We start from the raw sequence: 16,740 nt of genomic DNA on the forward strand, positions 1-16,740 counted from the left end.
GCCCCTATCGTTCCAAAGTACTGCACTTTTCTCTATATGCGACCTTAATAGAGTGACTATATTATTTTAAACACATCTCACATTATTTTTCGAATAATACTATGAATTATGGGGTTTATGTAGAAATATAGCATTTTCACAATAAATTTGTCGTTTTGTCCGACAGAAGGTTTGCAATTATTTACAATATAGGATTTGCACAGTAATCAAAATGTGCCAATGTTTCTCCTGAATGGACAATTCAAGTTGAGGTGCAAAATCCGTGCCTGCGTAGAGTATAGATAACCTTGCCTATATTTTTAAATAAAAATGTGTGGTTTTTTTTTAATTCTTCTCCAAATTTGTGTTGAGCATTTCATCCCCTGTAATATTTTCTGATGAACGAGTTGAATTGTGAGAAAAATAAATAAAAAGGGACTAATTGAAAAGGAAATATTTATCTATGTATATTGGCTTCGTAATATTCGATGGCTAGTTTTTTACGGTACTCTGAAAACAAAAAGTTTTGTTAAATGAACAAATGGACTTTGTTCAAATTTTGTCAAAAGGATGTTATTTACCAATTTGACAAAACTTTTTCTCGCATTTTATATGGGAAAACATCCTTTTGACAAACTTTTAAAAAGATCCACTTGGCCGAAACTTTTCCATAGTTTGTATGGAAGAACATCCTTTTGACAAACTTGTCTTGCTAATTTGACAAAACTTTTGTTTTTCAGAGTAGTAAAGGATGTCATAATTAATGGTCACTTTTATTCTTTGCAAACTAGTCAAATTTTAGTCATTCTGCCGATGTAAGATCAAATACAATAAAACTTCAAACGACGACTTCCCGTCGACGAAATGTCATGCCTTTGGCCAAGGGGTGCCACTTAGGTAGTAACAATGCTTTATGTAGCATTTAATTAAATCAGACATGACTTTGTTAGGGATAATCACCATTAACTACGTTTAAGTCTCAACCCCAATTCCAGGTCTGAAGGTCATTATGCAATCAATCTCCATGGCGCCAAAATCGGAATCTACACAAGACATGGACGCTCCCCAGCAGCATTTTAGTTTTCCACACCAATTCCCGCAATAATTTTTCTTGCTCACTGTTGCATAACGATGCATCGGCACAAATCAATTTGGTGCACCACAAAATAACAGAGTACATGGAATCCTCTTTTGACACACGAACAAGCCGCTCTTTTTTTGTGGCGCCACTTTTTTCACATAAGAGTACTTCTTTTTGCAAAATTGCACCAACTTTTTCAAGCAGAAAGTTTTTGTTTGTGTGAAAAAAAGTGCATACAAAAAGTTTAGCTCTTGGCACGGTATTAATCATTGTTGGCTCGATAAAACTCAGCGACAGGAGTTTGTTATTCTTTTACACATTCTTTTCTCTACTATCTTTTACATGAAATATGGCTTCGGGAGCATACAGTAATATCACATTGTCTACTCTTAGGGTAGAAAAGGTCTGAATGAAAAACACAGAAAAGTGATATTTTTAATGCACTTCCCATGGGGTGCAAGTGCAGCACAGTGGAAAACTTTATCTTTTACCCTAATTTAAAAAATATTAGTATTATATTACAATATTCCATTTTGAAGCTTAATAAATAATGCCCGCGTTGAGATAATAAAAATTCTCATAAAATTTTGAGAATAATAATATCGAAATGTGGATTTTTTAAGTCTTATGAAATTTTGCAATAAATTTTGTTATTTCTTTTTTTCAATTTAAACAAAATTTATTATCAAAAAAGCATCTTACAATAAGAGAAAGCATTAAATAAAAAATGTTTTCTTTCTGATATGAAAGAAGTAAGGAGTTTTTATATAGTTCCATACGTGGTTTCATTCACTATGTAAAAGAAACGAATTTTTGGTTGCGATTATGAAAATTACGGTATTCTCATTTAAATTTAATAATGAAGAATACCAAATTCCATGTAGGTAAGGGGATAGGGTTACCTTTTAGTGTAAATTTTGTAAAATGGAGAAAGGTTTGCGTAGGTTGACTTACAAAAAGCTTACCTAATTTTCTTTTTAAAATCTCCAATCATTTTCCCAAATTAATCACGAAAAGCGATTTGAATTCAGTTCACCTAATTTTCAAATATCAAGAAAATTGGGAGAAAATTAGTCAATACATGAAGAAGTGGTACAAGATTGATTTAAATGAAATTTGAGAAGATGTCAAAAATATTTCAATAAAATTTTCGTTAGGGTTTTGACGTGGTAAACAACTGTCATTAGGGTAATTTGTTTTTTATATAAATGATACTGAGCTATTGTATAAATTATACTCTGGTCCCAGTGAAAATCCCGAAAAGCAAGATCCCGAAAGCTAAATTCCCGAACGCCAAAATTCCGAAAGGCATAATCCGGAATGGGTCAAAATATCGAAAGCCAAAATTTCGAATTTTTAAAAATGTCATAGATGCTCCCACTATTGCATCTGCGCTTGCTGGAGGCTAAGGGAAATTTTCCGTGTCTTGGGAAATTATTCTAAAAAACTTCCTCCATACAATTTCATCCCTTTTACAATTTTAAACATTCGGGATTTTGGCTTTCTGGATTTTGGCCTTTTAGAGATTTTGGCGTTCGGGATTTTGGCATTCGGGATTTCGGCTTTCGGGATTTTGGCTTTCGGGATTTTGGCTGCCACCGATGTATTACAATTTGGATCTACTGAATATGAACTTTCGGGATTTCGAACATTCGGGATTTTGGCTTTCGGGATTTTGGCTTTCAGGATTTTGGGCCTTTCGGGATTTTGGCTTTGGGATTTTGGCTGTCTCCGATTATAGTCATATCTTTAGCGATTTAAACTTCAAAGTGACACAATTTTATTTTTGTAGAGCAAATTAGGTTAAGTGAATTAATATTCCTATGGCTTCGATACACCTTTGACCTCGGTCAAATTCCATGAAATCAAAATTTGTGTCCCTTTTTCTCAAAAGGTTTACATAAGTCTCCCCCACTTTTTCGGTCTCAAAATTGGACTGAGCTAAATTTAATTTGGTCTGATCTTCAAAAGTATAAGAAGAGTGCAAAAAAGTAGGATGCAAAACTTTTAAGAAAGAAAAAAATGTGAATTTTCACTTTATGAAGTTTTCCTGATCTAAAAGGCGTGCAGGAGCTATTATGCTTCCTGGACACCTTTTGGATCCAGAAATTTTCATGAAATCAAAATTCGCTATTAAAATTGGATTGAACTAAATTCGATTTGTTGTGATATTCAGTGCGAAAGAGCGGGACAGACTATGCCATACTTTTTTTTAAGAAAGGAATGTGTTTTCATAATTCTTTTCCTGATCTAAAAGATCTGCAATAAGAACTGAATAAAATTACTTATAAGCCACTTTAATGGAATATGAAGAGTTGTAATTTAACCTATATTTTTCGGTATTTACCTTCAGCCATGACCAATTGTATTGACTACTTTAAGACTTCATTAACGTTCCTGAAAACATTGTGTACTGAAATCTACTTCAACTCAAATTTTTGATGAAGAGGCTGGTAATTCCATTGTGAAGAAATGTTTCTTTCTGACAATTCAATAAAGCTATTCTTGGCCTTTTCTGCCAATCATCTTTTCTGGTCTGAATTTCTCTCTTGTATCCATGCAAATTCCGCGGCCGATTGATCCACGATTGCGATATATCGGCCGACAATGGTATTGCGATAAAAAGCCATCAAAGTTATGTATTTATCACTGGAAAATCCAGATTTCGCTCCACTTGCCGTCGTTAATAGAGTTGAACAAATAAAAGAAGTGGTCTTTTATGATCTCCACAAGAACGATGATAATGATCTTGACGTCGATCGACAAGTTCTCTCCCAAGAAGGTTAAAAAGGAGGTGAAAGAGGGTGTTGCATCCAACTTTTTATTAATCCATCTGCAATTTATGCGATGAAAATGATAATTGCTGGCTTGAGAATTAAAATTTGTGCTCATAAATCAAAGTCAGAGGCATCAAAAGAGCCAATATTCTCATCAAATTTGTATCAATGTTAGAAGTTGTGAATTAATTCATGAATCTGTTGTCAGACACAGAACACATTTAGAGAATTGGTGCAAAATACGTCATCAATAATTGAAGCAATTTTCCTTCCAGCACCATTAGGTTTTTTTTTTACCAATGGAACAGCAATTGCGACGCGCGACGTCTCAATAGAAGTATCTTTCAGAACTCAATAGACCATGTCAGTGCATGGATGAAATTTCCATGTAAATCGAGCCGAGGACACAAAAAATATCATCCAGAATCGCGAAAATAGTGAAAGAGGAAGAAAATATATTTGATTTTATTGTTTGCCATTCACACGATTTTCCATGTCTTTTGCATCTACCACAACTATTATCTCAGTCGTTTCTTGCATTGCGATACGATAAAGTCGTTTTTCCTAATACGACAATTAGAGGATTGCCTGGTGGAAAATTCAGGGATATTCTGGAATAAGACACCTCATTGATATGTACATCTAAATGTAGATATTTTGGGTGACGCTGCAGCTAAGGGATTTTATATATGGCGTAAAACCATCAGAGTTGCAATCAGAAAAGATTTTCCTAGATTTGTAAAACACGTATCCAAGTAATTACCAAGGATTTTTTTTTTAGATTTCTTATTAAATTAACAGCCATATTTATTTAAATATTTATAAAATTCTTTAATCCTTTCGCTTTTTCTTATTTGATTCGAGCTTGATAGGATGTAGTGTAGAGCACTCTAAGCTTCATCTAATCAGAAAACGGGATAGAACACTTATTGTAACTGAATTTAATATTGAGTTGCTTGTAAATAAAGTTAAGTTTCAAGATTAACTTTAAAGGGCGTAGGGCAGAGGCCGAATAGTTTTCAATATTTCCCTTTTTTGGGGAAAAAACTTGAGGATTTTAGAGTTTTAGATCTCTATAAATGGTTTCAATTGGTTTTCTGAACAGGTAATGAACCGGTTATCAATCGATACCTAATTTTTATCCGAAAATTAACTCTATTTCTTATAGACTATTTTGGAAGAACTTAAGAGAATTTATACTAACAATTCTTCCAGTGTTCGTCAGAAGGATATTCCTCTTTCAAATTAAAAGAATCTGGTTTTTCTCCAAAGCTTTCAACCCTTGGTATGGGTCTTCTTCAGAATTTAGAAACTATTGAAAATTTGAAAAGCGTCTAACGTCTTCAAATTTTTAAAAGTTTCTAAATTGACCCACTGAAGAAGACCCATACCAAGGGTTGAAAGCTTTGGAGAAAAACCAGATTCTTTTAATTTGAAAGAGGAATATCCTTCTGACGAACACCGGAAGAGATGAGAGCATAAAGTTTCCTGTCAGACTCCAAAAGAAAGAAAATTAAGAGAATTTATTAATCAGTTCAAATTTATTGTGAACAGGTGAATTTGATGATACATGTTACCATTCTGGATTGAAATAAAATTTTACAATCAAGGTTAACATAATTGAAAATTTTTCAATGCTAGGGGGAGGGGCACCTTTAAATATGGGGCAGTTTTGAAATTGTGATTTTTCTCCTATTTTTAAATGAAATTCAACCAAATTATAATGTAATTTAAATTCTCAATCTTCTTGTGCAGCTAAATTTTATCATGATAATGCGCCATTTCCATTGAGAAATTTTTCAAGAAATTTGTTGGAAAATTTTCAAGTCCATATGAAAAAAATTGTGCTTTTATGAGAAAAAGTTCAATTTGGTTGAACTTTTTCTCATAAAAGCTTAAAAATAAAAATTGTGAACCGTTTTCCCCTCTGTTCCTATCGGGTACAGCGCCATCCAACGAGTTTTCTTCCGACACTTGCATGCCAATTGAATAAATTCTCATCAATATTGGTTGTTTTCAATTGTCAGTGAAAACCCAAAGCGTGACAATGAAGTGCTTCAGTATTCTTGAGATGGAGAAAATAGTGCATGCAGTGCGTGAACGACCGTGTGTGTGGGATACAGCTTGCCCACAATACCGACTTACGGTGTATACGGATAAAGTTTTGCAGGACATAGGACAGGACTTGGGCAAAAGTCCAGAGGAGGTTTTAAAGTGTTGGGAAGCACTCAGAATGAAATACGCCAGAGAAAAAAGGAAGGTGAAACAAGAAATGCCGAAATCAGGGTCCAGTGGAGGGATGAAGAGAAAATACAACACAAAAGATTGGGAGCTTCTTCCAATAATGAGGTTCCTGGACAAAACTTTGGAAAGACGTCCAGTTTTCGAACAATTAGATGTCCTTGATGTATGCAGTACGATCCAGGAGAGCCCAAGTATCATAAACGTACCAGAAACTAATTTGGAAAGGAATTCAGATGTTCCTTGTTCACTTGATGATGAGATGGCAGAAGAATTTCCTTCGAGCTTTGGTGAGAAAAAATTTTTTTTTCTCGCGTTTCACTCAATTCCTCTCTTTTTTTTAAGATGGACGATCACAAAATATTCACCCAGAAGAGGATCACGTGGCCGTTCTTGACCCAGATATATCCTGCCAACAGCAAACACTTGTAACTGAGAACCAAATTCCCGGAGCCTCCAAAAACATGTGTCAAAAAAATCAGCAAAAACGTCCATTGGAAAATGAATTTCCGATAGCAACGAAGAAAGCCAGGGCAAATGCAAAAACATATGAAGATGAGAGGCGAACCTTCATCAATAAAATTACTGAGATCCTAACAACATCGCAAACAACATCAAATGACCCGAAGAATACAGAAGAAAGGATGGCACAGGCCTATGCAGACTACGTTAAAATGAGATTTCTTAATTGGAGCAAAGAAAAAATGATTGAAGGATTTGCAATGCTGAATGAAACTATTGAGGAAATAGAGAAGAAAAAAATGTAGTTGTGTTTTTTTTTCTTTATCAAATCCTATTGCCCTTTACATAGTCCTTCAAGTAATCTCTGATACGACTGGCATTCCTAGTGTAGTTGTGAGACCCAATGTGAATATTTGCAGGAATGTCTTGCAATATTGATCCTCGAACTTCTTCCCTCCACTCTCCTTCGATTAATCTACCATTCTGCTCCCTATCAGTGTATTTTGGCGGCGCATAATTGTGCTTGTTACTAGTGCACAGCAAATTGTGGAGAGTCACAGTAGCTTGTATCATGGAATCTACTGTTTCTGGAGCTGCACAAATAGTACGATGAAAAATGCGCCATCGCGCACTTAAGATTCCGAATGCATTTTCAATGACACGTCGAGCTCTGGAAAGCCTCATATTAAAGTTTTGGTAGTCTTGACCCAAAAATCTTCCAGCATAGGGAACTTGACACCATTCTCGCAGTCCAAATGCTTCATCTCCAACGAAAAAGTAGGGAATATTTTCTCCTCCTGGAATGATGGGAGAACTTTTGGGAAAATTAATTTTTCCTGCCTCTAAGATACGTCCTAATTGCGAATCCTTTAAAATTCCACCGTCCGAAGAAGATCCATAAGAACCAATGCTAACATACAAAAATCTGTAATGAGCATCAGCGATACCAAGGAGCACAATACTGAAATATCCCTTGTAGCACCAGTAGAGGGATCCACTATTATTTGGTGCTCTGATTTTTGCATGTTTACCATCGATGGCACCGCATGTGTGTGGGAAATTCCAATTGACGGCAAATTCATCAGAAACCGTTTTCCAAGTGGATTCTGTTAGAGGAGGAAACGCATAGTGGGCTAGATGAGCGTTTAGCAGAACACAAACTTCTTGGATGATCTTGCATACTGTTGATATACCAATACGGTAGCAGATAGCCAGAGTAAAGTAAGAATCTCCTGTCGCCAGAAATCTAGGCAGGTGTATTAAAGTGTTAAACAAGAAAGACGAATTATGAGTTCAAATCACCTGAGAGTCACCATAAGCCTGAGTTTTGCACTTAGCGGTTCACGAACTACGTATTTTCTTTCCAAGACTGGTCTCAGACGTTTCAGAATCCACTCAAACTGGTCGCAATCCATTCGGAAGTACATAAAATACCATTCAGGATCTCGATTACTCATTTCCCGGACCAGTGTCTCTTCGTGACCAAGATCCTTTCTCAACCTTAATATGGGACGAACCCAACAACTCTTCTTTCTTTTCCTTTCACTGTCCTCTATTTGCATATCAAGCAATTGAAGATACGCTCTGATTGATATTTCACACAATTCACGAAGGTTTCGACTCATTTTTATCAATTAGGTTAGATATCAAAACAAAAACAAACAAATGTCAAAAATATTCGAATTCAAAAGTGGGCTTTTTCGCAAGCTTTTATGAATTGAGAATTATAAAAATCTGAAATTTTTCTCAATGGAAATGGCCCATAAGGCTCAATTTTATTTAAAAATAGATGAAAACCCAATATCAAAGTTGCCCCACATTCAAAGGAGCCTTACTGCTTCCTACATTGAATATTTCTATACTCAAATCCCGCAACTATACCTAAATCAAATCTATGAAAAATAATAATAATAATAATACAGAACATCTTGTTATTCCTCCCACAATTTGTGTTCACAGAACAAAACTGAGGGGATTGGGGCAGGAAGATTTCATTTCTGGCAAGAGCTTCGTGTGTCACATCCTGAAGCTTCGGTGCCATCCATGGTAATGTGCAGTTGGAGCTTTAGCCAAAATCTCCTCGGCAAAAGGTGGTGGAAAATTCGTCAGCATTATTAAATTCATGTGACGTGATTCTCCTGGGCGAATCTCAATTTCATAATAAATTCAACTACACACCCGCCCTCAAGCCTCATGGAGAAATTCTGGAAAAATCCCAGGCATGTTGGAGTCAAAGAATTTGCTTAGTTTGCCACAAGATACCACAACCACAGGGAACTTCCTGGTTTGCATCCCGTAGGCGACAGCCAAGAAATAAATTCACCGTCAGTCACAATTTATCCGCAAGGAAAAGAAATAAAAAGAAAACTGCAATTGCAGGTTTTATGTAAATTTTCTGGCATCTCAATCTTCTCTCCTTCCACAGAATAATCAATTTTGTCCCATGTAAACTTTATTTAACAATACCATATACTTGGCCATAGAAATTTCGCACCGTTGAGAAAGTTAATGAAGAAGCATTTTGGGCTTAAGGAGGTAAACACACTGAGAAAAAAATTACGACTTTTGAAAACAAAGATATTTCAGCAATTCTGCAATTTCTGTTGCTAGCAAAAGGAAAGAACATATTGCAGTGAATGCAATTTCTAAGTGGTTTTATCTGATTTTTCATACATTTCTATGGAATTTCTATTGAGAAAATCAGTGGAAATTGAACATAAATGTTCTTTGCGGAAGCTGTAAATTATTTATTTCCATCTAAAACCATTTGAACGTACATGAATGAATGAAAGGAAATTAACTCAAAGTGTAAAGTGTTTTTTTTTCAGTAGGGGAAGGCTTTCAAGTTTCACACACAGTCTTACTTTAAATATTTCAAATTTTTTCTATATTTCTTTAGTGAACTGACCTATGGCAATATAATCTTAAAAGGTAGTATTAAGTCACATATTTTCTGGAAAAGCAATATGGAAAGAATATGGGAAAAGGATCAAGTGTTCGAAGCCAGAGTATGTGCGAAACCTGAGAGCTTTCCCCTAATCGTAAAACTTCTTATGTTTTACTAAATATTCATTGCGTATTGTTTTGCATAAGAAACGTTATTAAAAAATATTATTAACAATTAAATTGTGTCATAAATCATTTTCTTATGAACTTGATCAAATTTTATGAAGTCAAATGTACAAATGCTATTTCTAGTGCATTAACTGATCAAGGACCAAATGGATGTATGCGGAAAATATGAAGTCTTAGAAAGGCATTTTACCTCAAGTTTAAAAGAAAAACAAATAGCAGATTTAGAATGCGAAAACAAATTAGATTAACCATACAAATAGTAAGGTTTTAGTAAGGGTTTGGTATTTGGAAAATAATTTACAAAAAATAAATTAATTAAAATAAATTGGAAATAAAAAGTGATTTTAAAAAGAGTACATATTTAATTAACAAATTTCTATTTGATAAAAATAGGTTCGCATCCCCCATATATACTACTGGAATTATTTATAAAGGGGATTCAATTTTCAACAATTTCACTCGAAACAAATTTTTGATAATTTCTATAAATAGTGCGGAATTATTTAAAGTGATTTATGATCCATTTATCGTTATTTATTGATCAAAATGAAATATTTTATTAACTATTTCGAATTCCCTATTGACTGTTATAATTTTAGTGCTCTCCAACAATTTTATTATAATTTTTGAATGCCTTTTTGCTCATTCCCGAGGAGCATTATACTGGAAATAAGTTAATTTTCCAACGAAATCTGAAAAATTACCTTAGATATCATTTACTAATACCCTGAAGTTCAGAGTTTAAACAACTTTGACTATAAAATGATTGAAAATTATAAAAATTGTAACAAAATCAAGAATAAAGTTTATTATAGAACTTTCTTATATTATTTTTTGGGTTAAAATAGTCTTAATTCAATATACGAAAAAATATAATTTCACCCTTAAATTATTTGTTTGATTTTTGCTAGTTTCCCTATTTATTCCTTTAAAAATAAGCTCATAGGCTTATAGTCTAAGTGATTTTATGACTAACAAACTAATGGCGTTTACACACTAGAAGCAATTTCCGTCAAAAGGGGCTTTTTTATTGACGTTTTTGCATACAATGATAGGGGAAATTTTCTTGAAAATAGTATTTAAAAAATACATGTGTAATAAATTATTAACGTTTAATTTGACAACAACACATTTTTTTAAAAAAAAATTCAAAGTTTTGTATATTGATTTAAATTGAACGCGTGATAAATCTAATTTTTAGTTTTTCATCCACTCTTCAGGGCTTTTCAAGCATTTTTGGAATATGTATCATGCCTAGCGGTTTTAACAATAATATAAATAATATCTTTGTTCAAGATTCTTCATCTTCACACCTTCGGTGTATAATTAATAAAGTCATTGTATCATTCTTTAGCAACACTTTAGCAAATATATAAAATGATAAGAAGACCCTCTCGCTAAATCACGAAGCTCTTTATTCTTACCCACAAATTCATTCGCGCAATCTGTTTTTATCTTAGACAAGATAACACCCACCCAAGACTTATGTAAATACAGAAATATCATTTTTCACGAAAAAAAAAATTCCACTATTCTGGTACACAAAAGACTAATCAAATGGCAAAAATAATCCAATTAAACTATAATAAAGTACTTGTATTTAAATATAATGAGCAAATGGTGTGAAGTCATGAATTTTCCAAAATTAAATGCAGAAGAGAATTGTCGAAAGGATTTTACGATTTATGGCAGTACAATTGTTGAATTTTCCCCCAGCAAAAGACATTACCCATGTCATTTTCACCGACTCTATTTTATTCCTGTCCCATTTGAGGGGATAAAAGGAGATAAAAGTCCAATAGAATGTTCCGCAAAAATACCCTCCCAGTGGCTTTTTGTGTCCCCAAAGACTCACAAAATATTCCAGCAATTTCACAGGAAATTCACTGTAATTTACAGATCTACCCTCAATGGTTGATGCTTCAAGGGAAAAGAGGATTTAAGTGATATTTTCTATTGTGTTTGTTGGATTTCTGAATAATTATGCGCTCTTTTGCCTTACTCAAAGCACTGATGAATTTTATACTTTTTTTTTGAAAATTGCTGCAGAAAATTCTGCAATAATCCATCTTGGTGTGGATAGAAAAGAGCATCAACGGGTTTCAATTTATAATGTTCCAAGAGAGAGAGAGATTCTGAAAATATGTACATGTAATTCCATATGAGACGTCTTCGGCACTTCCATAATTTTTGATAAAAAATTTTCTCTAGGGTAAAGTGATACAATTTGGACATAGTGGTAAAAGTTGGATAATTCGCCGGTACAAGTTGGACAGAGATTTTTTCTTCATAAATACAGTACTATTTTTTTTAAGCACAAGGAACCAAATTTCAAAACTAAAGCCTTATCCACATGAGCAAAATATTTTAGCCCTGTCAAAATATTTGAAAAAAAATTGGTGCTTTTTTTTATAACAAATTGAGCTTTTTTATAGTATATCTGTCACAATAAAACTATAACAATAAAACGCGAAACTGGAAATGTGTTACTTGAACTGGCGAAAGCTGAGCCTGCAGTCTGATTTAGAGGTTTAGTAGCTTGATTGGGCACTCTGTTGGATGTCGAAACAGACACGTGTACTGGAAACATGGTGATGGGAGTCTCAAAAGAAGACCCTTTTGTCTGAGTAGAAGGTTTATGAGCTTGGCTGGAAACTTTATCGGAAATTTGAGTTGACACTTGATTTGGGAGAGTGCAATTTGAAGATCCAAAAGATTGTCCTGGGTTCTGACTTGAATATTCACGAGCTCGGTTGGACACTTGGTAGCGAATCTCTTCAACAGTTTGGTAACAAATTGGATCACAACTATTTTCAACAGCCCTGGGACCATCAAGTAGAATTATGTTATCACTTGATGAATGAGAATCCAGCTCTAGGATATCTGATTTTATTTGAGAGGAAATCCCAGCCTTGCTCTCAGGAAATACGACGGAAACTGAAAAAAACACAATTCCCAAAAATATGGAAATAGCTAAATTAATATAGAATAGTAATCACCTGATTCTTCAGTAGATTTCTTTATCAAAATTTTGTCGAGGAATGTCATGTTTTCAAATAGGTCCCAAGACTTGATAATGTATTTCCTCCCTCCTGCTGCCCCCGATCGTGGTTTCAATGCTTTCTCCTTTTCCTTTTCTTTCTTGTACTTTTCCTTCAGCGCAGACCATGCCTTGATAATTTCTTCGGGAGGTTTTTGAAGTTTCTTTGCTATTTTTCCATACACTCTATCTTTCGCGACCACATTACGATATTCAGGACAATAAAGGTCCCAAATACAAGGGTTTTCACGCACTTCATTTATTATAAACTCCTGCTTGCGCGTACTTAATGCTTTCATTTCAGTTTTCACGAAAAATTATTAAAAATATCGCGAAAATCAATCTTTGTTTTTATTTTTCTTTTACCGCGCAATCACATAACATTTGACAGCTTTGACAGTATATCCATAAATCTTATTCCGAAATCTTTCCGAAAGTTGTTCCCGCCAAGAAAATAGTTCGCGTAATAATCACTCTGAGCGTGGAAAGCAATTTTTGTCATAAATATTTTTCTATTATAGCACCAAAGTTCAAGAGCGTTTAACTTTTTTCAATAAAAAAATTTTAAGCTCTCGCCTATTCTAGTGTGTAAAATAGCAAAAATATTTTGAGAGAGTAAATATTTTGCCCATCTGGATAATGCTTAAAGCATTAAAAATATACAAATAAAAATGAAGTACTAAATTTATCAAAAAAAAAAGTCCTGTCCAACTTGTACCATTGTCCAACTTGTACCATGGTCCAACTTGTACCACTTTACCATATTTGTAGACCACTTCTGACTAAAAAACTTCTTCTTAGAGAAAAAGTACTTCTCCTTAGAGAAGTATTTTAGTCTTTCTCCGCTCTTAGAGTGGTAGATCATCTAATCAGCTGATTTATGCCGATCGGTTTCCATGATCAGCGCCGATGAGCCGATTAATCTCCATCATCTTCATAGTTGGTTAATCAACGAGGATCGATTTCTATGATGGATTTATCGGCACCGATAAATGATCGGCTTATCGGAAGCCATAATTAATAGTAAGTAGCAGAGCAGACCTGTTTAAATCCTGGATCTAACTATTTTCGAATCAATTGATTTTATAAAATCTGAACTTTATAAATTAACTTTGCGAAATCAAAATCTTAAGTTACCTTCTAGTAATGGGTTATGACCTCTAGGGGGAAGTGGGGCACCTTTGAAATTGGGATTTTTCACCTACATTTAAGTGGAACTTAGCCATATCATAATGTAATTTAGCTTCTCAATCTGTTTGTACAGCTAAATTATATCACGACAAGGGTCAATTTAATTTAAAAAGAGGTGAAAAATCCCAATTTCAAAGGTATCCTATATTCAAAGGTGCCCCAATTCTATGTTCGAAAAAAATTCGTCAAAATCTGCCTGTTTAAGAAAAATTACATTTCTACCTATAATGATAGGGTAAATTATCTTAAAAAAAAACATTTTCAACAAAAATTATTTCCCGTGTGTATCCAGGAAGCTTCACTGTACTTGAGTCTATAGAAGATTAGACTAAACAACCCATCTCTCTATAAAAGGGGTGGAAAATCGTCCCATGCTTTGCGGAATGCTCGAATCCGTAACTTTGATACTTATACCTAAAAAGTACTTTAGCATAATTTACCGTTCCTTAACCGATTTAAACTTCGATTCATACATCATCTAAAAAATGGCCATATTCTAGTTTTGCGGAATGACGTAGACGCTATTTTGATTGGACGTTTCTTTCCACCATTTCAAATAATTGCCAAAAGGTGAACCCTTATTATTCGGTTGAAATATTAATAGGTTGTAGTTGATGTATAGATCTACTCAGAACATTATATCGTCGATTGTATCGACCGCTATCGTATCTGCACAAACGGCCGATGCAACCGATGAATCCGTCGCAGGTTCAAATTCGAATAAATAGAGTTTAGGTTTAATATAAAAATTTATCAGAAAAAAACTGTAGTTACATGAAGCTCTATATTTTGAACGACTCTTTCATAAATAACGTGAAATGTGAATTTAACGATTAAACGTATTTAACCTTACAATCTCTTTTTTATACTACATGGATATTAGCACAGAAATTAGAATTGGCACAGGTTATGACAGTAAATAATATTTTAATAAATTTTCAAATTAATATTTCCTCTTTTAGAAATCACTGTTAATGGCAATTATTTGCAATCGAATGGCTAAAAATAAAATATAACTAAATAATAATTTTGATACTTCATATCAAAGCCAAATCAATTTTTCAAATAAAATAAATACCAATTTAATACTGAATTGGTCATATTAATCCTTTGAAAATATATTTTTGTTGACCACAAAAACATCATTTGCAATAAAATAATGTTAAATTTTCTCAATAAAAGTCAGCAATATCATGATCACGAATCATTGTGTGTAAATTCTCCAGCAATAAAATAGTCAAATTTGCCAAACAAAACTGTCCATATTGCGATGAAATATCCAATTAGTGAAGTCACCGGAAAATTGCTTAGTTTTGAATGGAAATATTCATGTACATGGTAATTAATATCACTCAATGGATGTTGATCCCATTAAATATTTCCACGGTTTTGAGCATCATTTGCTGGTTGACCAATCGTGAAACACGCGTCACTGCCAGAGGCATAATATTGTACGAAATGGTAAAAAAAAGTTTCCCCAAATCATACTTTTCCTCATGATACCCAACAATTCCGGTGGCAAAAAGTGTCAGGTTGGCGTCCTGATGTCTACGAAAGGGTCGGATGGGGATCATTAATAATTTCGCGCTCAATCTTCGCGGGATGATCTTTTAATCAAGTGTCAGAGGTACGTGATTAAAATATTTATGGGTGACGACAGGAGGACTGCAAATCCATGGTCGTTTTGGATGAACACATGGTGGATACATGGCATAAGAGAGATAGATCTATTTCTGGCCACTGGCACTGGGCCATGTACGGAAATAGCTGCCAGAGTCTCAAATATGTGGTCAAAAATAGAGATTCCATAGTTGCACTTTTTCTTCTCTCTGGAAAAAAAAACAACAAAATAATGTTGCCATCCAAGAAAAAAACTGACAACATTTGGTCTGCGGAAAAAGCGTGTCCAACATCATAAATAATTCATTCAGTACCGTACTGCTCGTGTCTCAAAGAGCGTCAATTTCAATCAGTGTCTGAGTAATTTGGTGCCTTTAATTGCGATATGTGGACGAGTTGTACTCTGTTAAGTCTTTTTGGTGTACGCAAAGAACGAAAAACAGCTACGGCAGAGACATTCGTCACTGAGCATCAAAGGAATACTTTCCGATGGTGTGAGAGGAAATTGACGAGTGTGGCGCTTCTGATATTATTCCATTTCATTCACTTCCACCCAACCCATACTCCCACTGTAGGGTACCAGAGTTGAACAGAGAGATCACCTAGATTGATTTTTTCTCTTAGATAAGTTAGAAAACTATTATTGGTTCATTACTGATTGATACAAAGGGTAAACATGTAGATAAGCCTGAGAGGCAGATGAGCTCGTTGGTGCCGATTGGATTCCTTTGACCCACTGACCATAAGGGCCCAGGCTCAGGCTGATCCTTGAGAATATTTAGCCTGAAAAATTTGGCAAATAAAATGTATCGCAAACTGTCATACACTGCCCATATACTTCCTTTACTGCTCTTCTAGTGCATGGATTACCCCTTGGTTGAAAGCTATTTAAATTAATTAGATACTGAGACACTATAACTCTATCGAAACCACAGCATATGCAGCAAGCTAATTTCGCGATTATTTGATCAAAAATAACTTAAGCTCAGAAATTATTCAAACTTTTGCAAAATTACCTTAGATTTGGACATCCTTATAGTATCCACAAGAATTTAATTTTTATCGCTTCAAAATAATTCAAAGGAATATTTTTTTGCAGAACATCTATATCGCATTCGGGTACCCAAAGTGTCAAAAGATGCGAAAGATTTTAAAAAAGAATCTAAATGTCTTAGAATCGATTTAGCAATTGGCTCTCGAGAGCATTTTTTATTTTGACCTTGAGAAACTGTTACAAGGAATGGTCCAAGGGCATTGCCGAATTTCTGTAACAT

At 34.2% G+C, this 16,740-nt stretch overlaps 3 protein-coding genes across 4 annotated transcripts in view; 1 reads left to right on the forward strand and 2 right to left on the reverse strand.

Moving 5' to 3' along the window:
• The window catches only part of LOC129802008 (hemocytin), a 103,906-nt gene that overhangs the window by 49,794 nt on the left and 37,372 nt on the right, over positions 1 to 16,740 (reverse strand). The gene's annotated exons all lie outside the window — the stretch shown is intronic.
• Positions 6,073 to 8,215, forward strand: LOC129802010 (uncharacterized). The gene is made up of 2 exons (XM_055847543.1): positions 6,073 to 6,368; positions 6,424 to 8,215. The coding sequence occupies exons 1-2, from the start codon at positions 6,110 to 6,112 to the stop codon at positions 6,843 to 6,845; spliced, it is 681 nt and encodes a 226-aa protein (XP_055703518.1). The 5' UTR covers positions 6,073 to 6,109; the 3' UTR covers positions 6,846 to 8,215.
• On the reverse strand, positions 12,056 to 16,121 carry LOC129802009 (uncharacterized). Its single transcript, XM_055847541.1, has 2 exons — positions 12,615 to 16,121; positions 12,056 to 12,552 (listed from the first exon to the last, which is right to left on the reverse strand). The coding sequence occupies exons 1-2, from the start codon at positions 12,952 to 12,954 to the stop codon at positions 12,059 to 12,061; spliced, it is 834 nt and encodes a 277-aa protein (XP_055703516.1). The 5' UTR covers positions 12,955 to 16,121; the 3' UTR covers positions 12,056 to 12,058.

Source organism: Phlebotomus papatasi, chromosome 2 (assembly GCF_024763615.1).
Source record: "Phlebotomus papatasi isolate M1 chromosome 2, Ppap_2.1, whole genome shotgun sequence".
Lineage (NCBI taxonomy): Eukaryota > Metazoa > Arthropoda > Insecta > Diptera > Psychodidae > Phlebotomus > Phlebotomus papatasi.

Coding starts and splice junctions, on each gene's coding strand:
- LOC129802010 (XM_055847543.1), top strand. CDS start 6,110: ATGCCGAAATCAGGGTCCAGTGGAGGGATGAAGAGAAAATACAACACA. Junction 6,369..6,423: donor AGAATTTCCTTCGAGCTTTG/GTGAGAAAAAAT, acceptor CTTTTTTTTAAG/ATGGACGATCACAAAATATT.
- LOC129802009 (XM_055847541.1), bottom strand. CDS start 12,954: ATGAAAGCATTAAGTACGCGCAAGCAGGAGTTTATAATAAATGAAGTG. Junction 12,553..12,614: donor GAAATCTACTGAAGAATCAG/GTGATTACTATT, acceptor TGTTTTTTTCAG/TTTCCGTCGTATTTCCTGAG.